The sequence below is a fragment of the Bos indicus x Bos taurus genome, chromosome 26, assembly GCF_003369695.1.
Source record: "Bos indicus x Bos taurus breed Angus x Brahman F1 hybrid chromosome 26, Bos_hybrid_MaternalHap_v2.0, whole genome shotgun sequence".
In the NCBI taxonomy this organism is placed as follows: domain Eukaryota; kingdom Metazoa; phylum Chordata; class Mammalia; order Artiodactyla; family Bovidae; genus Bos; species Bos indicus x Bos taurus.
In genome coordinates, this window is record NC_040101.1 from 37,656,265 (window position 1) to 37,681,255 (window position 24,991).

Below are 24,991 nucleotides of genomic sequence, written 5' to 3' on the forward strand. Positions count from 1 at the left end.
TCAGTTCAGTTCATCTTTTAACCCTTTGCTGTGACATAGGCCATCCTAATGGTAATGACCTTAGAATCCTTGCTGCTGCTGCTGCTGTTGCTTCAGTCATGTCCGACTCTCTGTGACCCCATAGACGGCAGCCCAGCAGGCTCCCCCATCCCTGGGATTCTCCAGGCAAGAACACTGGAGTGGGCTGCCATTTCCTTCTCCAATGCATGAAAGTGAAAAGTCAAAGTGAAGTCACTCAGTCGTATCCGACTCTTCGCGACCCCATGGACTGCAGCCCACCAGGCTCCTCTGTCCATGGGATTTTCCATGCAAGAATACTGGAGTGGGTTGCCATTGCCTTCTCCGTAGAATCCTTGAGTGCTTAATAAAAAATAAAACAAAGCAAATGGCATAGTTCTGCTTCCTTGAGCATGGTGCTGTGCATGTGGGAAGATTAGGTTGGGCATAGCAAACTTTTGTGACAGTATATGTGTTTCTCATAACCTCCCTCATCACCTCTTGGGAGAATAGCCCACATCCAAAGTTGCTATTACTGGAGCGACAGAAAAAGTCTGCCTACCCTCAGCCTCTGCCCCTGGTTCTGTACCAAGCAGCTGCTCCCCATGCTGCCAACAGTCTCACCTCCTGTGGTGGGGCTGAGGCCAGGGAGAGGAGTTGGCATCTTCTGGGCAGTGAGCACAGCTGCACTACCCCTGCTGGCAGAGACCTCTGGGGCAAAGGCAAGGCCAGCAGCCAGCTGCAGATGTTGGACAGGCAGTTGGCCACATGGCTCTGAAACTGTGTTGAGACGTCGGTGGTGCTGGCATCCTCAGCCCACACGAAAGCCAGCGTCGGCCCCAGCAGTTCAGGTGCACAACCAGGTAGACGGAACAGTGACAGTCATGCATGTTTATGCAAGAGTGACCCATGGGCCTTGCTCTCTGACTCTTGCCCACTTTGGATAAAGTATGTACTTCTAAGCGGCATTTCTGCTGATTGTGTATTTTCTCCACACTGGTCAAGCCGACTTAACTGCTAGTCCTTGTGACCAAGGTCATGCAGTCGTGGAAGTTTACACAATACCAACATAGTTTGTGAACCTGGCATAAACCCGGCCACGTAGGATTCACATTGACTTTGAGCTGACTAGGTAAGCAGCTGCTGTTTAAGGAATAGGAAAGAGAGCTCTTCTTGAAAAGGGCAAAATAGGTCATTGTGAAGCTGCAGTGGGCTGGACTCACAGCATCTCATTCCTTTTTCCTTCAGTTTGTCTAAATCTGGCTTTTGAAAGGAAAGTTTTCAAACTTCACATTTTTTTTCCTTGTAGCGTAACTTGGATGGAAATAATTCAGTGTTGTTTTAGGCCCAGATTCCAAGTTTTTCCACCTTCTGAGTTACATAAACTGATCAAGTTGGGAACCTAATGGAGTTTTAGCCTGTACTTAACCTTTTGCAGTTTGTAAGCTTTTGAGTAATACTTGGCCTTTTTTTTTTTTTTTTTTTTTAGCATAGTTCCTGGCTTATAAAACTCATAGTCTTTGATGAATTATGAACCCTTTTTTAATATTTAATTGATAGAATTTTCATTCTCAGGATTAATTTTCTTATAAAAAATATGGAAATTGCAGAGCAGCAGGAGTGGGCTTTTTGTTCTGTTTTGCCCTGTTTTGACAGATGGAGCAGTTATATTGTTGCTTTTAACAGCCTAGCACACCCTCAGTTTAAACTGTTCCATTAAATACCTCTTTCTTTTGCATTGTATTACAGATGTAAGAGTTAGTGTTTGATTTTAAAACATTAATAATTTGAGAGACTGTATAGAAAGAAACAGGCAGTAGGAATGTACAGACCATGGAACAAAGCCAAGTAGCCACCTGACTAACAGAGACACCGTGCCCTCTGTCTTAGCAGGACCTGTTGTGCTATCCCCAGGCAGAGGTGCTGGGAAGAGGCAATGTTTTTTAAATTTGGAGAAGCCAGAGTTAAGTCCGATGAGAACTTTGTTTTGGAGACAGTGAAATGTAGGAACCCAAATGCCAGGTGCAAATTTGGTAGGCTGAGGCAGAGAGAATGTTTTAGAAGAGGGTGTGGCTTGGCGCAGGACTTGCTGACAGGAGTTGGGGTAGGGCTAAGACCGTCAGCCAGCGAGCCCAAGAGAGGATGTGTCATTTGAAAGAGTTCAGAATGGGAAGCTGACTGGGAGGATCTCGGGAAACATCTTGAAAGCTGAGAGCACAGACTTGGGTTGTCTTCCAAAATAGAACGGATAGACTTCATCTTGAGAAAGGGAAGCCGTGACACCAAGAAAACCTCTTGGCAGCAGCGTTAAGAACTCATCAGAGCAGTGTTAAAGTGCACGGAGGAGAAATTAGATTGTCAAAGTTCAGGCAGGGTACAAGCAGGGTCGGACTAGAGCTGCATCTGCAGGGAAGTGTCTCCTGGGTTACAGTGGAGAATTTGCCAATTGTCTAATGAGACAGAACAACAAGCAGTGCAGCAGGAACTAGATATTTGTGGACTCAGTCGTGGGCACCAGCAGTTACCAGCTAGATGACCTTGAGCAAGTTATTTAATCCCTGAACCTCAGTTTACTCATCTGAATTAATACTATTTATTACTATTAAAAGGATTATATGAGACAGTGTACATATGCATCAGTTTCATAGAGGTTAAATAATATTAGTGTCCTTCCCCCAGTTGAAAATATGTTGCTCAGTAAAAATAAAACTGCCCAACTAGTTTGACCAGTTCCTTCCCACACCCCTAGTCTGATCTCAGTTTTCTTGGTCAGGTGCTTGTTGGAACTGACTGTGACTAGAACTGACAGATTTGGCAGACTTCACAAGGACCTCTTTATATAGGGAATGTGTGGTTATGTAAACACAACAGACTTTAAGCCCGAATGCCCCAGGTCACTGCCCTGGACTGCAGGACTTTACTAAGAACACAGGAAGCAGACTGCCAGTTCTGAGGTGGTTCACTACCCATCAGACTTTTCTTGTCGTCTCTCCCCTTCCTCCACACCTCCTGCCAAGCAGCAAGCCCACCAAGCAACGGTTACTAGTGTAATAGAAAACACAAAACAGGCTTGAACCAAAATGTTTTCCCCTCAGCTCTATGTAGCAAAGATAGCCAAAGAACTATGTTTGGTTCCAAATCTCAGGGAAGTGTTTAGGAATCCATGGGCAGTACCTGCTGAGCCATCTCTGCATCTTAATTAGGCTAAATCCTTCCCTTGGAATGTCCTCCTCCAGTTTTTCATGGAAGACTTGTCTCCTATGCTACCACCGACAGAAAGTCTTCCCTGGTTTCTTCCTCCATGTCTTCTTCACTGAAAGATCTGTCTTCCTTCTATGAAGTCCAACTTTTTAAAATACATTTTAAAAAATACTTCTAAGAACCCTGAATGCATTGTTCCTAGGTTAGAGTTTTCTTGATACTTATTCTTCATGATCTTCATGTACTGGTTTATAAATTTCTGGAGTACAAGGATTTGCTCATGCTAGAATTCCCCTGCATTGCCTAGGGTGCATAGTGAGTGTTCAGTACATCTTGGAGATCAGATGTTCTCATGCAAGATGGGGATGAATAAGGAATCCACTTCAGAGATCTACCATGCTCTCCAGGCAGCAGGCAGGGATGATGAACTGCTTCATCCTTTCTCACCTGCCACCCCCAATCACATACTCTTAACTAATAAACTCTATTCCCTGGTTTCCAAAGAAGTCAATCCTTTGACCCTTCCAAGTCTTGGCCTGTGCTGTTTCCTGAACTTGGACTGCCCTGCCTTCCTAGAAAAGCAATTATCGTCCAGCCCGGATATGCCCTTTACAGTATGGCTTTCCTGATGTTTGGGCCTCTCTGCTATATTTGTTTCTCCTCAGTGTCTTCTTCGATATAACCCCAATCTTAACAATTTTCTTGTGTTCCTTAGTCACTTATTTACAGGTTGAGTTTCTCCAGGGCAGGATTTCTTTCTTGGCTTATTTATCTTCATAGCTTTAGTGCCTAGTGTCCTACCTTGAAACTTCCTAAACATTTTTGGTTCTGTTGAATTGAATCCAAAGGCAAAGACTCCTGAAGCAAACCAAATAGGTCCTCTGACCTGAAAGCCAAGGTCAGGGAGAATGTTTGGAGCAGACTCCCTGTGCCAGAAAATGTCTGAACTCACACAGCTCTGGCTGGAGAGGTGTCCTTCAGGTCTCTCTAGGAAGGTCACAGGAAATCAGGGAGCCTGGGTTCTGTGCAGGGTGTGAGCTCTCTCTCTGTCCAGACCTTGGATCCTTCCTTCTGGTACTGATTTCCTCTCACCAGAAACTGGCCCGCCCTGATCGGTCACCATTTTCTGAATGCAGCTGCAGCTCAGGGCACAGCTGTGCAAGTTGGAATTGTTTTCAAACCATTGTAGTTGATAACTTAAACATATAAATCACTAAGAACGTTAGTTGATTTTAAGAAATATTAGGTCTTTCAAAAGATCACACACTTCTTTAGAGATTGAGAGAGTATATTACCCTCTTTGCCAGAAGGACCTTGTGGTTCTAGTTTTTTTCCACAAATTTTTATTTTGAAAAATTTAAAAGCCTACAAAAAGTATAAGAGTACAGTGAATGCCTATATAGCCTTCCTCTAGATTCACAAGTTGTTAGCATTTTGCTTCATTTGCTTTTTCTTTTTTCATGTCAGTATGTGTAAGTGTATGTATGTGAAAGTGTTAGTTGCTCAGTTGTGTCCAAGTTTGCAATCCCGTGGGCTATAGCCTGCCAGGCTCCTCTGTCCATAGAATTCTCCAGTCAAGAATACTAGAGTGGGTTGCCGTTCCCATTTCCAGGGGATCTTCCTGACCCAGGGATCAAACCTGGGTCTCCTGCATTGCAGGCAGATTCTTTACTGGCTGAGCCACCAGGGAAGCCTGTGTATGTATATCCACCTATATTTATTTGTTTGTTTTTGGCTTCTCTGGGTCTTCCCTGCTGTGTGGGCTTTGTCTGGTTGCGGAGATCTGAGGCTGCTCTCCAGGTGCCATGTGCGGGCTTCTCGTTGCAGTGGCTTTACGGAGCACGGGCTTTAGGGTGCAAAGGCTTCAGTAGTTGTGGCTTCTGGGCTCTAGAGCACAGGCTCAGTAGTTGTGGCTCATGGGCTTAGTTGTTCCACAACATGTGGAATCTTTCTGGATCAGGGATCAAACCCATGTCTCCTGCACTGGCCAGCAGATTCTTTACCACTGAGCCACCAGGAAAGCCCCTGTGTTTTTTGATGAATCGTTTGAGAGTAAATTGTAGACATTAAGACTGTCACCTCTAAATACTTCCCCATATCTTCTGAGAGCAAGAGGTATCCAGATTGTTTTAGTCATGTCCTTTAGAGTTTTTTCTTTTTTTAAAAAAATCCAAGATCCGGTCAAAGTGTTGCCATACATTTAGTTGTCATATCTCTTTAGTCTTCTATAATTTAGACAGTTTCCTAGGCCTTTTGTCTTTTGTGTCTTTTGGTGGGCTTATGTTGGATGCTCTGTGGACTATCACTTAATTTGAATGATCGGTTATTTCCTTATAATGAGATGCAGGGGAAACATTGTTAGCGGTGACATGCTGCACCAAGGACATAATACGAGAGGCACATTAAGGTCAGTCGGCCCTGTTGTTGGTGACGCTCAGTGTGATCATTTGGTTATGGTGTTGTTGGCCAGGTTCTTCCTTTGTGAAAGAACCTTTTTGTCCCTTTGCAAATACTAATTAATCTTTGATGTGATACCTTAAGATTGCATGAGTAACTTGTATCTCCTCCCAAACTTACCCAATGGTTTTAACATCCACTGAAGATTCTTGCGTAAGTTGATGATTACTGTGAGGATGATGTTCATTTTATTAAAATCTCATTTATTGAGATCTGCTGTTTAACTCCCTCAAGAGCCTTCATTCTGTTACCTAAAAATACATTGAAAACTGATAAGTCTTTACTAAATATGAAAATTTGATTGACCTAAATAAAACTAAACTTCTTCTGATTATTTTGAAATTCATTGTTTTAACTCTTCTTAATAGAGTTTTTTTTTTTTTTTTAGCTGAGATTGTTTGGTTTTATAAGCTCTTCTTAATATAGTTTTTGTGCGCTCTAGGATGGATGTATCTGCATAGACCTTAAATTGTAGGACTAAAGCACAGGTGGCCATTTCCTGCCACTAAACCACTGTCGAATGATCACTGTCACAAAAGTGACAAATAATAAATAGGCAAGTACTTGTTTGCTAATGGTATTAAAATATTTATGTCATCATTTTTAGGTGAGACAATACAAGTTAATGGGTAAAGAATGAGGCCACTGGAAGCTGACCTAAGTTTCAATCCCAAATTTAATCTCTAGGTTTTAATCTGAGGTATCCCGTAACCTCTCAGAGCTTCAGTTTTCCTCATCTGTAAAATGGTAATAATAACAACAACTGTATTTACTTCAGAATTACTGTGAGGTAAAGTGTTTATTTTTAGCAAAGCAGATCCTGTATTGTAAGCACTTAATAACTGGTGTTTGTGGTGGTAAAGTTGGTGGTGACTGTTACTTGTGCTAGGGATCAAATATAAAAAAATGTAACATGAAAAATTATGTATTCAGGAACTTAGGAAGCTTTGTTTTTGAAAGGTAGCCAAGGACATTTTGGGGATTGTGGTAATGTGTTCTCAGGTGTTAAGGGGGAAATTTTTTTAAATTTATCCTTCAAAAGCCTGGCCAAACAAAATGGAATTATCCTCTTAAGTCCCTGCCCTCATGCCATACCTGTTTCCCCAGAGAAGCGCGTTGGTCAGTTCAGGCTTGTCCCCAAATCCCTCACAGTCCTCCTCTTCCTCCCCAGCCTCTTTGGCCCTAGTGGGAAAGCAAGCCATTTCCTGCCACCCGTTCTGCCCATAACCCAGGGTGGGGATGGTGACCATGCCAGGAGTTCCTACTGCTTCCTCAGAGCCCAGATTTCCACCCACAGACTGGCTCTGAGTTGAGGGCCTCCCATAGCTCATCACACTTCATAGGTACTTGGGTAAGAAGGTCACCATTTCTGAAACTTGAATTTTATAATCCTATAATCTCTTGGCTGGCTCAGATGGCACAGGAAGATGGAGGGAGTTATAATTTTGAGGCCAAGTTTTTTTTTTCTTAACACCTTTCAAACCAAACTAACAGAAGAACCTGCCATCATTGTGACAGTTTCAGGAGTTTGATTTTTAGGTATAATAGGCTTTTATTTAAAGACTGTATTAAAATCAACAAATAGTACCATATTGGATCATTCTGTCTCCTGATAAGACTGGCTAATAATATACGAAAGCAAATATTCAGTTACCTTATTGTTTGTTTACGGTAATATTCAAGCTGTTATTCAAAAACCTTTAAGGTTTTCCTTTAGTATTTAGATTACTTCCCTTTATTCACCAAATGCTTACAAATGCAAAGAAGAGAGTATATCTCATTCATTTGAACTCTGATTTTTATAATGAGACCGTATGCAGGACTCAGTTTAATTTTACATATCACAGGGACTTACTTCCCTGGTGGTCCAGTGGCTAGGACTCCCTGCTCCCAATGTAGGGGGACCGGGTTCAATCCCTGATTAGGGAACTAGATCCCACAGGCCATAGCTAAGACCTGGAACAGCCAAAATAAATAAATATTTAGAACAGTTTACATAACAAAAATAACTGAAGATGCAATAAAAGAAAAATTGACACTTGCACAATATCCTAGTTTTCAAAGCACCTTACATATGTCATCTACAGAGATGACTCTGTAAGATAATCAGGACAAATAACTAGTTTCTTCATTTTACAGATAAAAGAGACAAGATTCCTAAACTTTCGCATTCTAGTCCATGATTTCACCACTTAACTGGGTATTGGAACAGTCACCATCAAACAAGTCACTTAATCACTCTTCAGGTTTCCTTTCTTTCTTTCCGGTTGCTCTGGGTCTTCGTTGCTGTGGGGGGGCTACTCTTCATTAGGGCGCAGAGGCTTCTCATTGCAGTGGCCTCTCTTGCTGTGGAGCACAGTATGTGGTGGGACTCAGGCTCCAGTAGTTACCTTTCAAGGGCTCTAGAGTATGGGCTTAGTCTTTGTGGCACAGGGGCTTAGCTGCTCAGCAGCATGTGGAATCGTCCCAGACCAAGGATCAAACCTGTGTCCTCTGCATTGGCAGGCAGATTCTTATCCACTGTACCACCAGAGAAGTCCCTCTTCAAGTTTCTTTAACTGTAAAACAGAATTTAAAGTAGTGCTTGCCTCACAGAGTGTTGTGAAGATGAAACAAGTTAATACACATAAGGCACTTAGAAACAGCACCTGGTGCATAGCAGATGCTCAATAAATGTTAGCTACTATTATTACTACACAGCTAGTAAGTGTGAGGACTAGGACCCCAGTCTAGGCGTGCTGACTCCCTAATCCAGAGCTCTGTCTCCAGTACCATGTGGAATTTGCCTTTCAGTAAATCATTGATTTAATTTCCATCTCATGTTGACCTTATCATTCTTGAAGGCATCTTTTTCTGCTTTGTTTGCTTTGACCTCAAATTTCTGAAGATCAAAAGGGGAATGTGTTTGAAGTTTTCTTCCTTCCTGGTTTTTTTTTTAATCCCCTGACTTCTGTTGTCACCTGGGTTTGGTTGACCTTGAGATATCAGAAAGTGTTGTAGTAGGTGAATGTCTCATAAAGTTGTTTTCATGGGTTTGTTGGGGTTTCTCTGAATTTTACTTTGGTTGAAAGGCCTGGGGTAGGAGGCAGGGTTGGCTGCACTTGAGTTACACCCCTTCTCTGTGGTGCTAAGAGAATGTCTGAGAGTAGCATTACTGAGAATAGCAGCTTCAGGGAGTAGAGATCATTTGTTGTAAAAGAGCCATTCTGAAGAAATCGGTAAAGTATTATGGCATATTCTCTGGGAAAGGAAAAGAAGTTGTAGATCTTTTTCTTGGTAATAACATTTGTAGCAGGTTTTTACTTGTGATTCCCAGTTGTTTTTACTCTGTCCACCACCAGTGTTGACATTTATGGCTGTGAAACAGGCCTGAGTGAAAAATCTGTGCACTCTTGTGGTGGCTACTCAGCTGCTATGGGGTGATACCCTCCCTTTCCTCTGATGCCCAAGTTGAACCCAGTGTGGGATGTGATGCAGAAGATTGTAGGAGGCAGGCAGCAATGTACAGGAAAGGTGCAGCCAGCTCCATGGCCCTGCAGAGGCAAGGAGCTAGCTCAGCTAGTGCACTGAGCTGTCCATCCCTAGGCCTTTTTGATGTACCTGATGCATTTACTGTGCGCAGACAGGGTCCTCTCCAAAAACAGGATGTTCAGTATGCCTCTCAGGATCTTTATGGAAGATTTGCACCAAGATTTAACTTGGTGAGGCAGGAGATTTGAGAAGACGTGCCGAGACCTCCTCTCTGTGATCTTTGCATTTTTTAACCCACTGACCTTTAATACTGTCCTTGGCAAGTTTAATTAATGTTCTCACATGAAATGAAAACACTGAACTTTTAATAGATTCCCTGGGGCTTGGTAATCATTTAATATTATTTCCAAAAGAGAGAGGGTATGAAGAAATGATGTATTATCCTTTCTGGTTTTTCAGTTAAGTTCTATTGTTCTTGCCTGGCCACCTGCTGAATTCTTTAGCCCATCCAGCCTGGAAGCGAAGCCCAGGAAACAACTCTGGGTCCTGCCATGCCGGCAGTCTCATTCTTGTGGCTCCATACCCATTCCTGTGGGCTTGGTGCTTTCCCTTGCATCCTGTCGTCTGCCTGTTGTGTTGGCCACTCCTGGTGTGCTGCCTCATGGTTGATCTTTCTCCTGTTGTGTTTCCTTGGATGCTCTGTATCGTAGATGAGGAGTTGGAGGAGAAGATAAAGAGCACCCATTATTCATTGTCCACGGCCGCTGTCATCACATGCTGCTCAGGACTCCAGAGAGCTTTGCGTCTAGGCCAGGCGATGAGCCTCTCTGATGTGTGAGAAGCTTCTGAGTGTGGTTGTTCTTATCCTTCTTCACCACTTACATCTTTCCGGCCCTCAGAGTGCCAGGGGAGGGCCTTATTTCTGATGATTTCCTTTGAGGTCACTAGCAGGACGGGGAGTAGAGGTGACAGCTGAGAGACTTAGCAAAGCTAAAGGGATTGTAGAGAGGTCAGACAGTTGAACTCAAGCTTAGATTAACTCACGATGGACCTTTGCTTAGCTGCCAGTGAGGCAGCGTGTGCCCAGAGCTCGCCCCTTCAACACCTGTTGTCCTCTTGGACGTCTTTGCTGATTCTCTCAAGTCAGCTTCCTTGCTTGTCTGGGCTCCCACAGTACTTTATATTTCCATTTATCTCCCTCAGCTTTGTAGCAAGTAGTTAATTGTTTTAAAGTCTGTTTCTTCTACCGTGTAAGTCTCCAGACAGCTAGAACTTAGTCTGTTTCTCTCACTATTCCTCATAATCCGTAGATTGTGTGTCATTTGTAACAGTTGCTCAGTAAATCTTACTGAATGGGACAAAGCTCAGCATGTCCATGGACATCCTGCAGCTCATGTCCGTGTTTGCAGATCATGTACTCAGCTGTGAGGCAGGAGAATATCCTTGAAGAAACAGAGCATCACCATCAGACATGACATATAAAGACAACACTAGCCTATTGTTGAGCTTCTTTTGTTTTTTTTGACAACTTTGGTTGAGATATAATTCTCAGTTCACCCATTTAAAACGTACGGTTCAGTGGTTTCCAGTATGTTAACAGAGTTATGCAGTCACCAGCATAATCAATTTTAGCAGATTTTCATCATTCCCAGAAGAAACACAGTATCTATTCCCTCCACTCCCCCAGCCCTGGATGGTAGACCACTAATCTCTTTTCGTCTCTATAGATTTGCCTGTACTGGGCATTCCATAAAATATATAGTATTTTGTGCTTGGCTCCTTTCAGTTAGCATAGTGTCTTCAGCACACATCCAGGTTGAAGCACGTGTCAAGCCTAGAGCTTTATGGAAATTGGAGGCCGGGTGATGCTTGTTTCAAGAGCGGCTGTGGCTCAGGCCAGTGGTGAACCTCTTGTTGTTGAGTCACTAAGTTGTGTCCAACCCTCGTTAAAGTTGACCAAACTATATAATGAAAACTCCATAGATGTGACTTGAACTTGCTTCCCTGAGTCATTTTAGAAATCAAGGTAAAATTTATGAGTATCTAATAGAGTGCCTGGCACATGAGGGTCTCGGGAACTATTTCTTCCCTGTGTCCCACTTCAGGTTCTTAGGTTTTAGTAAGAACTTACCAAAGTGAAACAATAGATGAGTTTTTAGTGGTACTTGGAGTTTAATTTACTAATTCCTCCCCCACCCTTTTGTTTTTGTCTCCCCAAGGCTATGCCTTTCTGCTGTTCCAGGAAGAGAGCTCGGTACAAGCTTTGATAGACGCCTGCCTAGAGGAAGATGGGAAACTGTACCTGTGTGTGTCAAGCCCCACCATCAAGGATAAACCAGTAAGTAACTTGCAGCCAGCTGTTGCTTTTCCAGAGCATGTATGCAATCAGAATAGCTGGTCACCTTCCCCTTGTCATGAGAATACTGGGAGCTAGGATCCTCTTACCCAGGGTGACCTCGCTATGCTGTAGTGCTGGACTGCTGCTGACGGGGAACTAATAACAAATTTCTCAGTTTTTGGTTTTATACCTTTGAGACTACATGTAAACAAATGTGCCCTTGTCTTTCACTTTACAGTTCTTTTAAGCTAATTCCTATTGAGAAACTCTGAATTGAGGTAAATAATGCCCTTAGTGGTTTTGGCAGCTGGTTTCTGTCATTATTTCAGATCGAGGGCAGGAGTGATTTATTTATTTTTTAAAAATAAAAGATCAAAATCTTCGATGTTTATGTGCCTTTGAATGCAAAGCTTTGTGCTGGGTGGTACCCACAGCTGGCTAAATAGAGCCTTCTGGGCCAGGGGCTTACACTCTAGAGTGGATAGCTTCAAACAGAGAAGGGGAGGGGAAAGATGGAGAACATGGACCCAAAGCCGTAAATAATGCACACTTCTACAGAATTTGTGATTGAGTCTGTGGTTTCTGAGCCAAAGAGTGTGAGTGAATAAGTCACTGGGTGAGAAAGGAAGACTACTTCCTTTCTCCTGACAGAGGGGATATCAGTGGAAAAGAGGCAAGACTGTTCAGGGCAGAATAAAAAACTTGAATAATACAGCAGAAGTAGACTCCAGGAGGTGAGGAGGGATAGGGAGGTCTGGCGTGCTGCAGTCCACTGGGTCGCAAAGAGTCGGTCACGACTTGGTGACTAAACAACAATACAGTGATCCCTGAGGCGGTTGGGAGAGGGGTGAGACTTGTGTGTCAAGGCCTGATGCTCGGAGTGGGAAATAGAGTAAAAACAGTAGCGTGGACTAAGGGGCAAGGCACACGTTTACCACGGGCCCTGCAGCATCCCCTGTAAGGCTTAACCAGAGGTGTGGGCTTGGTTAACAGCAAGGTTTACTCTCAGAAACATGTAGGGGAAGGAGTTGTGGTTGGATGTAAAGCTCCCAGTTTGAGTCTTGATTCTAGCATTTAAATATCTGCTTGACTGCATAAAGTCACCTAATCCTTGCTGTGACTTGGTTTCCTCACTGATAAAATGAGAAGACCAAGAGTTCCTCTCTGGGATGTTGAGAGGCTCAGATAAGAGGAAAAAGTATGTAAAAGCCTCTGATGAGGTTGGGTACTTGCCCAAACAGTGCTGCTAGTGCTACATGGTGCTAGAGGACTGGGGAGAGCGAGATCAGAGCTTATCTACTGACAACATCTTTTGAAAAAAACAGTGACTCTAGAACAGGGTTTATAATTGTTTGCAGAAGAATGATGCCAGGACTGGCCATCTGTAAGTGGGAGAAGGCAGCATGTAAAGCCAAAGAGCGAGTTACTAAGGAAAGGGAACCCTGGGTCATGTCACAATGATTGATGCAGAAGAAGAGGCAAGGATTTTAGCAAGTTTGAAAGTACCTCTGTAATTTTCAATTTCTAGGGCCATTATCCAGTTTCTATAACAGCAGTAAACAACATTGGATAGGGTAGCTGTTCAGGTAGCTATACAGAAAAACAGTAGAAAATAGTAGGTTGGGAAAAAGAGTAGGGAGCCTTTGTTAACTTTGGTCTTAATTTAAACAGCATGGAGAGGCTGTGTTGAGGGAGACATGGAGACTGACTGGAATGGGAGTGTGTTTCTTCTGAGATAATAATAAGAAAGCTGCAGTAACTTGTAAACCTATTTGGAGTAATATGAAATTAGACAGACTGAGCGCAATTTGGCAGGGTCAGATGTCAGGGGGAAATGGTCACCCTTCAGAGAGTCTGCCACTGACACATCAGCGGAAGAGGTGTGAGGGTGAGCTCGGCAGTGTTAAGGTGGGGTTGATTGTACACTGTACACGGGGATTTGAGATGTGTTTGTATCTATCAAATGACAGAGAGGTAGAGGTACATATTGAGAGAGTTACACCCATAGGAGGTGAAGAAACTGATGGATTGAGGGGAGGAGCCTGGAGATGAGCAGAAGGAGCTTATGTACCGTAGCAGGGCCGTGTCCCTGGCTGTGCAGGAGGAGACGGATCGTGTGCTTGACCAGGGAAAGCTCACACCAGGACTGGATGTCCCTGTGAGAGGGGATGAGCAGAGGTGGTATGGAGGCAGCACTATTACTGTTGAATATTTTCATGCCAAACGTGCATATTACCCTTGGTATGAAGGACTTTTGAAATTAAATAGTGTAATTATCTGTTTTGGAAATGTTTATAGGGAAACTAACTTCCATTGTTTGTGTCTCTACGAATTTCTGCCTTATTGCAGTTTCCGTTTTCTGAGCTCAAATGAAGCAGTTTTATTGGAGCTTGGTGAGTTCTGAACAGTGGCCGCTGATCACGTATTTCTTTGACCCAGGCATACTCAGAATTTCCAGCATAAGCAATTTAAATAAAACTTAGCATGGGAAACATGGAAGTCCCCAAATGCCTGTAATTCTAATGAACTGGATCCCATTTTGGGTTCCGGCTCTTTGGCTCCATTTTTGAAACCTTCTCTTTCTTGGCTTTAGCTCCGCATCTTCCACTCCCAGCCTTATTTGGCCACACTTCCCCCCATTTCCACCCCCCTCCCCCTGCCCAGATTTCAGTACATTCCACCTCATCTTGGATGCTCCCACAGAAAGTGAGAGCTGGGTTGAACCTTTGGGAGTAAATGAGGACCTGGGCAATAGCTTGAGGTAAGGTCAGCTTCTAGAGGTCACTCACCAGACCAGAGCTGTGACTCTCTCCTGCTTTTCCTACTTTTTAGCTTGGCCGCCTTTCAGGTTCTTAGTGCCCTCATTCTGTTGTTTAGTTCTCTCCAGTCCTCCCTGAATTTCTCCTTAGAAATATACACCGTGTTCCAGAGTGATCTCACAGATTTTCTATCCTTGCCCTCTCCCTTCTCCACAAATCAGCCTCCCGCTTCCTTTGTGTGGATTCGGTTAATCAAATGGTTTTCCTAATACAGTGCCTGATAAAAAGCTTTCCCCTTACTTACCCTTTCTAAGATTGTGTTTGTTTTTTAACTCAAATGAATCTATAATTAGTGGATTTCAGGTAGTTCTATTTCTGGTCAGTGATTACCTTTCATTAAATGACTCCACTCAGACTACTCTATATTTAGGTCTGATCCTGAAAGATGGCAAAAGAAACTGTATTTATGTCCTGATAATTGACTGCTCAGTCTTTTTTTTTTTTTATAGTTTTTTTGGAGTATAGTTGATTTACAATGTTGTATTAGTATCAGGAGTATGGCAAAGTGAATCGGTTTACATATACATATATTCACTCTTCTCGGATTCTTTGCCCATGTAGTCCATTACAGAGTATTGAGTAGAGGATCCCTCAGTCTTAAAGAATGAAAGACAAATTGGCAAGAGCAGGAGTAATTGCACAGTCTCTAGATTTGTGTTTGTTCTTCCCCTCCTCTGGCAAGAGCAGTTCCATAGCTCACATGTCCCAGGCATCCCTGAGGACAGCTGTGTCCTTGTCTGTGCTTCCAGTGAAGCAGGCAGACACTGTGACAGTGGTCCCTCTTGTTACGGGGACTCTACTTTTTGAATGTATAAATAGGCTGAACCTGAAGGTTCAAGACAGCCGACTGATAGAAGAAGAAACCTAGGAGGGTCTAACAGATGGAGGGGCTGAAAACAGTAACCCTGAAAAGGAGGTGAGGAGGAAGACGTCATGGTTCTTAACTTATGGAGCACTTTGGCCAGAGATATGGGATAGCAAACACCAAAGGAGTGTCAGAGAAGTTTCTTAATTCTTCCTCCTTAAAATTTATAGCACAATCACAATTTATAAATTTCCTAAAACATGACGGATCGACATTGCTATATATTTTTAAAACTGTCTTACCAAACTGATGTGTGCTTATATAAGGTCAGTTCTTCAGGGTATTGTTCAGGCCATCCACTTAAAACCAGAAAGACAAAAATTGAAAAACAAATGGTGGAGAAAGGAAACTGGAAATAGAAACTGGTTTATTTCTTTAAGTTTTAATTCTACCTAATCTATTGTTCCAGTGTCTCCTACTCGCATTTATATATCAGAGGAATCTCTAGAATTTTTTAGTCACTTTTTTAAGTTACAAAAACAACCAGGATTATTTTGCCTAGGATTTAAGACTTTTCTAGTCTGACTTCAAATTTTTTTCCAACCTTAACTTTTTCTGCTTTCCTCCTGAACCCCATATTCCAATTAACTAAAGTATTTCTGCCCCCATTTCAATTTCTAATTCCTACCCTTATTTTCAGACTCCTCTCAAATGTCATCTCTTTTATGAAGCCTTCTCTGATCACTGCACCATCCTATAGTGAATCATACCTTCTATTATAGCTATCTCCAGCCCACATATAACTTTAAAAAATGCTGTGCCCTCCTTCTTCCCTTCAAACCATATTTGAGTGCCTACTAGGGACAAGGCCTTAGTGTTGGTTACTGTGAATCAGAATACTTTGAATCAGACATAAAAACAAGTGTTCAAAAGCTTAATAGTATAATGAGTAGATTAAAAAAAAATGTGTAAATACACAAATTTATGGAGCCTGGTGCATAAAAGGTTCTCAGATATTTGTCAAATTAATAAAAATAATGACTATGATGAAGATAAAATGTAGATTAATTATTTTGAACAATTCATATGTACCATGAGTGATGAAAGAAAGCTTCTTGGATGAAGTGTCACTTAAATGGGGCTTTAAAGGATGAAGGGAGTTTGGAGATTGACCAGAAGTGTGGAGATGTCGGGGAATAGACATTTTGGAGAAACTTAACAGTACGAACACAGAAATGAGAAATTGTGTGGTATGAATGCAGAACACTTCAGATGGAACACCAATGTATGAAGGGAATAGAGGGAAATTTAATTGGGAAATCTTGATTGATGGCCTCAGTCCTTGGGTTTTGGTATATTTGCTCAAACTCTTTCATTCCCCACCTACTACTTCCTAAGACAATAATTTTATCGTGACTCAATCAAATCTGGTTTTGTGTACTATCTCAACCTTGGAAATCTTCAGCACTCTGATCTTGATTTATTTATTTGTTCCTTGGGTCCTCAGGGTAAATTCCTGATTTGGGCACCTCCCATCATAAGAATTTCTCCAAAGAAAGAATTCCTCCTCTAAACTGACAGAAGTACTTCCTATTCATAAGTCCTTTTTTTTTTTTTTTTTCCTCCCTGAATCTCTGAATTTGCAAAGGGGTCCAGAGTTTCGTAGTTAGTGCTTAAGTCTTTGGAAGTTGTTATTCCTTTCTAGAAAAGCCTAAAAGATGCTGCAGTTCCAGTGTACAAGATGGTAACCAGGGAATGAAATAGCCAACCCCATCCCCTAAAGGACTGTATTCAGTGTTTTCCAAAGTGTGTTCTGAAGAACACTTGTCTCATCACACACTGATCTCTTGAAAGGATCACTGACAGAAGAAGGTTTGCTCTTAATAATAACAGGTGTTGCTTACTGGGCACTTTTGTAGATTTTATATCCACTTTCTCCTTTAATTAAAGATTCCATAGCCAAGAACATTTGGGAAACATTGATATATTAAAGTTCTAAGGAGTTTTTCAATAAATAAATGTGTGTAAGATTGTTTAACCCAGCATAATATATACCTCTCTGGGGATTATACTTGTGAAGATTCTGGTGGAATTAGTATTCCGTGAAGCTCGCTCAAAGACTAGGCTTCGTCCCAGGAAAAACTTAGGTAACTTGAGCTTTTATGTGTACATTCCTCTCAAGAGTTTTAGTGAACAGCATGCCAGGGACAACATCCTTGCCCTAGCACCATGGAGCCGAAAATACACATTTATGTAGACGTTGGACAAAATTGTCTGGCTGCAGAGTACGAGTGCCTGAGGCTATGAACCTAGAAGTTCAAATAGCTGACTGTAGTGCCAGCTTCATTGTTAAATCATTTTCGAGCTTTTCTAACTGCTAGTTCTGTTAGCTTTAAGAAGAGTCCATGGGTCATTTCTTAATGCATTGAGAACAGGCCATATGAGATTGGAAAGGAGAGAGATTAATCGCTCACAAATGAAAATGTATTTTGACTTTTGAAGGAAACTCTTGCGAAGCAGAGCTGGTGGCCAGTGGCCTGGAGGACAGGGAGCCTTGCAGGCACACGACATCATTGCAGCAGAAAGAGAGACTTGGGGTCAGAGAAACCTGTTTCAGTCCTGAGTTGGTTTCACACTGACAGGTTTCTTTGTCTTTAAAGTAGGGATAATTTTATAGCATAACAGTTATGGTGAGTTTCAATGTGACGGTGTGTGTAAAATGCCTAGCACAGTGGGGCAGTGTATGCTCAAAAGTGCTAGTTTCTCCTTTCTTTCAAAAGGAAATCATCTGTTATGCTTATACTTTCTAAGTGATGTGTGAACATCAGAAGTGGTGACAAGCACTAGGTAATTCTGATCACTGAGTGGGTCCCCTGGTGGCATCAGAAATTTTCACAAATTAGGCCCAAGCCCTGGGGCACCCACTGGTGAGCGGACGTACAATAATTCCATGTCTCTGGAAGGTAGCTTTTGGTGGAGTGAGGAGAGTGATTAGGCAGCTATAGAGGGACAGCTGCTGGACAGGTTCTTACAGCACCACTGTCTGCCCCTTGGGAAAACCTTCATTAATTCACCATTATACTGAAGAGCTCAGAGCACTCACTAAGGCTTGGCTACTGTGCTGAGCAGTCGGGACCCACACAGAGAAGTGGTCTCAGCCTTAGAGGCACCTGGAGTCCAATGGAGAGAAGTAGCCATGTAACAGTAAGTGGAGTAAGGAGTCAAGGTGCTATGATGGAAGTATTATAGACAGTAGTTGGGCAGGGGAGCCAAACAGCAAAATGATCAGGAGTCCCTGGGGGCTTCCCTGGTGGCTCAGATGGTAAAGAATCTGCCTGCAATGCAGGAGACCCGGGGTCAGTCCCTACGTTGGGAAGATCTCCTGGAGAAGGGCATGGCAACCCAGTCCAGTATTCTTGCCTGGAGAACTCCATGGACAGAGGAGCCTGGAGAGCTATAGTCCATGGGGGTCTCAAAGAGTCGGACTCAACTGAGTGACTAACACACATGTAGGTGTTCCTGAGGGAGTCTGCAAAACCTGTAGCAGGAAGGTGTTTCCTTGAATCTTATGAATGTTAAGTCCAGATATTAATCATATCATCTAATTGATAATGGCTATATTATATCAAGTATAGAGCAAGAAGGTGTACATTACCATTTTGGGGGCACAGTTTATGCATGCTCTATTTTTGTACTGGGTGCCCTTATGAAACAGTATGCTGCTAAGTCACTGCAGTCGTGTCCGACTCTGCGCGACCCCATAGATGGCAGCCCACCAGGCTCCCCTGTCCCTGGGATTCTCCAGGCAAGAACACTGGAGTGGGTTGCCATTTCCTTCTCCAATGCATGCAAGTGAAAAGTGAAAGTGAAGTCACTCAGTTGTGTCCGACTCTTAGCTATACAAAGGGCAATTGAATTGTTCAGCAGTAACTGCAGGTCCCAGTGGAGCCTGTGGTTTCTGTGCATCAGGCTGTGCAGCTTGGCAAAGATGGCAGCAGTTTCCGTCTTGTACCTGCACTATTTCCTGACACTGCTGGTGGGCCTTGGAGCATCGTAGGAGAGTGTAAGAGAATTTCCCGGGATTACTTTTGGGTTCCTGTCTAGGAAGAATCCTGGCTATTTTGCTGAGGTTCTCCAGGGCTGGCAACCTGTTGGTGTCTGAGGAATAATCTTCATTTGCTTTGAGTTCCAGTGGAGTTCTGCCTGGTGGCCCCAGACCTGCCCAGAGTACGGGAGTCATATCAAGGCCAATGATTCTGAGCAGCTATTAAGTCCTTTCTGGCCACTTAACTGTGAAGATACAGGGAGGGCATTTCCTTTTTCTCTCCATTGGGTAGAGGACAGTATTTGAGAATAATAGGTAGCACCGAAACTCCTCAAAGGTGGCTGAGCTGTTTGTTAGGGCATTATGTGGTAAAAATTAGGTTGAGATAAGATACCAAATACGAAAATACTTTGAAGAGTCTTAACCACAATTATTGCCGTTATGACTCTTTAGTTTTATAGTGGTCATAATAATAAAACAACCCCTTGCACCGTGGATGAGATAAAGATGCCTCACAAACCACAGACTAGCTTATCTGTGATACTATGGGGCACTCCAGTCATTCTGTGAGGTCTGTGATGCTTAAAATAGAACTGCTGACAGCTGGGGTGGGTTTGGGTTCATTACCACTACAGCTGAGCTGTTGCAGCTGTATGACCACAGACCTAGGTTTAGCTGACTCATCCTGGCTGTCAGGAGAGCTGGGATGCTGCTTACTGGGGAGAGCAGTCCTGATGGTTCTGCGCTGTTGTTTTTCTGATTCATGTCGATTAAAAGGATTGTAGGATTAGGGAGAGAAAAATGGAGACATTTTCCTGAAGAGCTTGAGTAGGAGTTTGAAGGGTATTGAAAAGAGGAAAAAGGAAATGGGGCCGGGTTGGGGGGATGCTGAAATATAAGCTTTATGTGTAATTTGTGGGAGAGAATAAATGGCCTGAAAGAGGGGTTTGGTCAGGTAATTTCCTAAACTGACCACCAGGTTGCACTGTTGACTCTGAACAGTTTGGTTGCACTTTGGAGCTGCCTTGAGTCCCGCAAATGAAAAGGAAGGCACCACACAGTAGAACCGTTCAAGTGGTAGGTATTTGTAACCTAAGGAGAGGACCAGAGCAGGTATAGGATGAGATTTGCAAAGTGAGCTCAAGATAGCATTATTTATTGGTAGTGTGTGCTTAGTCACACAGTTGTGTCTGACTTTTTGCGACCTCCATGGACCATAGCCCACCAAGGTCATGTCTAAATTCTAAATAGTGGTCTGAACTGAGAGAGTTCCAGAGCTATAGGGAGACTTGGTCATGAACTTGAAGCCCTAAGACCTGTGTTTAAAACTGTTCTTGCTAAAACTGTTCTTATCCTGTTATTAAAGATACTATAGAAATGCATTTTTTGTTTAACTTAGAGGCTTTTGCAAATTTTCAATGACATTTTCTTTTTAGGAAATATTGTTATAGCATCCTATCAAAATAAATGACCTGTATGATATTTCTTAAGTTTTTCCCCCTAGGACTTAGCCTAATCTTATCCCTATTAATGACTCTGTTTTAAATAAAATGAAATTTAAGTTATTAGGTTGGTACAAACATAATTGTGCCTGCGGACTGTGAATTTTAAATCACTATAACTAGGTTTAAGCACATCTTTATTAATCAAAACAGGAACCATTACAGTCAAAACATTTTTGCCAATGAGAAATACATTTGCTTATTCCCATAGAATAAAAATCCATGCTTCGGGATTCACTGAACTCTTGGAAAGCATTTTCTGCCTCCTGCTGGTTGTAGAGGTGTTTTCCCTGCAAAAAGTTGCCAAGTTGTTTGAAGAAAGTGGTAGTTGATTGGGAAGAGGTCAGGTGAATATAGTGGATGAGGCAAAACTTTGTAGCCCGATTCGTTCAACTTCTGAAGTGTTGGCTGTGTGATGTGCATTCAGGCATTGGGCCCTCTGTATTGACCAGTGCTGGCTGCAGGCATTGCACTTTTCAGTCCATCTCATCAACTGCTGAGCATACTTTTCAGATGTAATGGTTTTGCCAGGATTCAGAAAGCTGTAGTGGATCAGACTGGCAACAAACCACCAAACAGTGACCATGACCTTTTTAGGGTTCAAGTTTGGCTTTGGGGAGCGCTTTGGAGCTTCTTCTCAGGCCAGCCACTGATCTGGTTGTCACCACCTGTCATATAAAATCCACTTTTCATCACACATTACAATTCAATCAAGAAATGGTTCATTGTTGTTGCATAGAATAGAAGAAGATGACACTTCAAAAACGACAATTTTTTTGATTTCCAGTCAGCTCATGAGGTACCCACTAATAGAGCCTTTTCACTTTTCTAATTTGCTTCAAATACTGAATGACCATAAAATGGTTAACTTTAAGTTTTTCGGCAACTTCTCATATAATTGTAAGAGGATCAGCTTTGATGATTGCTCTCAGTTGGTCATTGTTAACTTCCGATGGCCAGCCACTATGCTCCTCATCTTCAAGGCTCTCATCTCCTTTGCAAAATTTCTTGAATCACCACTACACTGTATGTTCGTTAGCAGTTCCTGAGACAAATGCATTGTTCATTTTGCAAGTTGTCTCCACTGCTTTATGACCCATTTTGAACTCAGTACTAACTGTTGCTGTTACGTATTCAGTTGTTTTAGATTTCTTGAAAGCTGTTGAAGTCACTTTATGGTATAAATTCATATATTTATGCTATCAATCTTTATGTTTGGTTTTTGCCTTTATCCTTAAAAAGATTTTGCCTTTGGAGATAAATAGTTATACAAAGCCAATTATTAAATCAGAAGATAAAAATTTAGAAGACTAATAATTCAGCTAGAAGGTTTATGGTCCTTACCAGAACTTCCATCAGAATACATGCTTAAAAAAGAAACGGAAACTAAGGGAAAACCATTTTTGTATTAATATTTTCTCTCATAAGTGCTTATGGAACAAAATATTCCTTTGTGAATTGTGTGGTAACTAAACCTTTCTAACCAGAGATCACAGGCTGGAGCCCACAGAAATGATCTGGCCTGCAGTTAATTTTGTCTAGCCTGTACAAGTGACTTTCACATTTGAATGAATTCCAAACATTGAGAAATCTTGGAGTTTCACATAAAAATCTGAATGTCTAGCTATTTTTGAGAAATGGGAAAGTCTGACAATACATTCGCAAATGATAAATACTAGCTGAGAGAAGTGTCTGCTTCCTTTAAAAGGAGTGGTTTAACACTGCTATATTTAAAATAGATAACCAACAAGGGCCTACTATATATATAGCACAGGGAACTCAGCTCAATATTCTATAACAACCTAAATGGGAAGAGAATTTGAAAAAGAACAGATCCCCGCATATATGTGTAACTGAATCACTTTGCTGTACACCTGAAACTAATACAACATTGTTCATCAACTCTAATAGAAAACAAAATAAAAGGACTGATTTACTCTATAGCGTCACTGCCTGCCTACTAACTGTTGTCCTGGTAACCTGACATGTTTGTGCTACCTGTCTGGCCCTACAGAGGTTCTGTGTTGTGTAACCCTGTGAGGTTGTGGCGTGGCCAAAGGGCTCGTGGGTGCTGTCTGCCAGATAGCCTCTTCCTGGAGTCACCTTTGTAACCAAATGTGATCAGGTTTCTTCAGGAAGTGGTATTGGAACCGTGTCAGTTTCATTTAAAGTAATCTTCACCATTCTGGTGACAGCCTTATCTTTTCCTTAGGTTGTTAAGGCTTTTACTGCCCAGCGTATATAGCCTGTTTGACAACATAGTAGAAGAATTGTTATACAAAGACATACACACACACACACAGAGTAATCACTGTGGATGTAAAAGTTGTTTTGGCAGCGGAAATTTGTGTTGAATTAAGATAGAGGTCTAATTTCAACATTTCTCAAAAACAATTATTAAAGAAATAAAGATAGTAAAAAGTTATTTTATTTATACTGTATTCCTTTCTACAAAATATTTGAGTCAGCTTACAAAGTATGGGACTAAAAGAGTAGAGAAACCTATGTGTTTGTGTGTTTGTGTGTGTGTATGTGTGTCTTGGGACCAGAGAATGTATTCAAAGAGTAAGTCAGAAAGATAGAACGTGAATATTAGACCCTGAGGTCTGAGAATAAACCTTAGAAGATGGAGAACATTCCTGAGTAAGAATGGTCTTATATTTCAGAAAGAAACTAAAGTGTGAATGAAACTTCTCAGTGCAAACAGTACCACAGTATTTCTTGCTTAGCACGTAGAGTGTGCTGATGTTGGCCTGTGTTGACATTTCTCTGAATTTGCAGTGGCGTGAGCTTTGAGGAGCTGTTTTGTGATGGCAGCTGGGAAATGTGGGTTTTGTGAATACAGTTAATCATTACTGTCTCCCTAGTCTTCTTCCTGTATTTTTCCCAAGAATAGGGTAAGGGAATGGGTTGTGTGTGATGTAATGAAGGGGTGGGGAGGGTGTTAGAGGGAAGAAGAGGCAGCAGTCAAGCCTCTCAGCAGGTGGATTTGAGATCTTCTGCAGAATTCTTTGAAGCAGCAGCAACCTCCAGCTATTGTGTGAGGCGTCATTTTCTGTACTTCTGGTTAAATGAAACCAGAACACTATGGATATTACACATGAATTGTTTTTATTTGTGAGCCATATGATTGAACTTAATTATCATAAAGTAAATAGAATTACCAGATCCTGAAGCTACCTTAACTACTTTATTAGGGATGAGACTAGAAGAAAAAAGGGCTCCGTACAGAAAAAGATTTGCCCTGTCTTTTGTGCGTTGACATTAGAATCCTTTTTCTTGGTGTCAGGAGACTGTGTTTTTAGTTAAACATTAATAATGAGCCCTCATGAAGGCATTTGAAAGTTACGTTTTATTGTATTGGTGAATCTGTCTTTGTGGTAACTATCAAGGGATTGATAATTTAGACAAACAGACCAAATTTTACAAGGAAAGAACTAGATTTTCTTTTCCCCCCATGTGGAGATTTTATGGCTTCCAGTAACTGGTGAAGGCAACTGTGTCATAAAAGCTCCAAAAGTTGTGTGGGGGGTACATTTTGTAACAGTCGTAACGAATGTGTAGCCTGTTTCTAATGAGCAGTGCCAGTCTTGGAGTTGATTCAAGGTGTTTTGAAAGTGTCATTGGCAGATTTATCTTTGAAATAGAAGAACTACTGAATATATAAGGCAAGCCACATAAAAAATTGTCATATATATTTCCTTGCATTAAAGTGTTGATGGTTGAGCAATGGGAAAAGTGAAACATTGTGTTGATACTAAGGAAGTTAAAATTCAGCTGTTTTGTTTCCTATCCTAATCAATGAGGCGAAAGGAGAGGCATGTTCCTTAAAAACCAGTGCTTGTTTCTTCGCTTTGACAACGGGCCTGCTCGAGCGTGTGGCCAGGTGGTTTTCGGGCCTTGCTGAAACTGGCCTTTCTGTATGAGAGGGTTTTTTGGTGGTGGTTTTGTTTTAAGCTATTCTCTGATAGTTCAGTTATGAATTGAAAGGAATATGTTTTAAGCTTATGATTCTGGTGAAGTATTTTATACGATAAGGATAACATAGTATAAACTATGGCAGGGAGTCAGAGTCCCAGTGAAGAGATATTACCAAATAGAAAGAAATATGTCATAGAGATTTCTTTTCTTACTCTTCGAAAATTTACTTGAATTTCTAGACTTACTTTTATTTTACTGGACTTATTTAGGAAAATCAGATCAACCAAAAGTAGATAACTCTGTGACCTTCAGTATTTGATATTGCTGGTAATTGTGTGCTAACTTGATAAGTGTTAAACTGTGTTAAATCATATTGCTGAAAGATAAATGTTTTCATTTTAGGGGGTGATAATTTAAAAGCCAGACATATAGATA

At 41.8% G+C, this 24,991-nt stretch overlaps 1 protein-coding gene across 9 annotated transcripts in view; it reads left to right on the forward strand.

Moving 5' to 3' along the window:
• The window catches only part of CPEB3 (cytoplasmic polyadenylation element binding protein 3), a 202,603-nt gene that overhangs the window by 134,408 nt on the left and 43,204 nt on the right, over positions 1 to 24,991 (forward strand). For all 9 annotated transcript variants that reach the window (XM_027528969.1, XM_027528971.1, XM_027528967.1 and 6 more), the window contains one exon: positions 11,346 to 11,464. In XM_027528969.1, the coding sequence (XP_027384770.1) occupies positions 11,346 to 11,464 (119 nt within the window). The remainder of the gene's footprint in view (positions 1 to 11,345; positions 11,465 to 24,991) is intronic.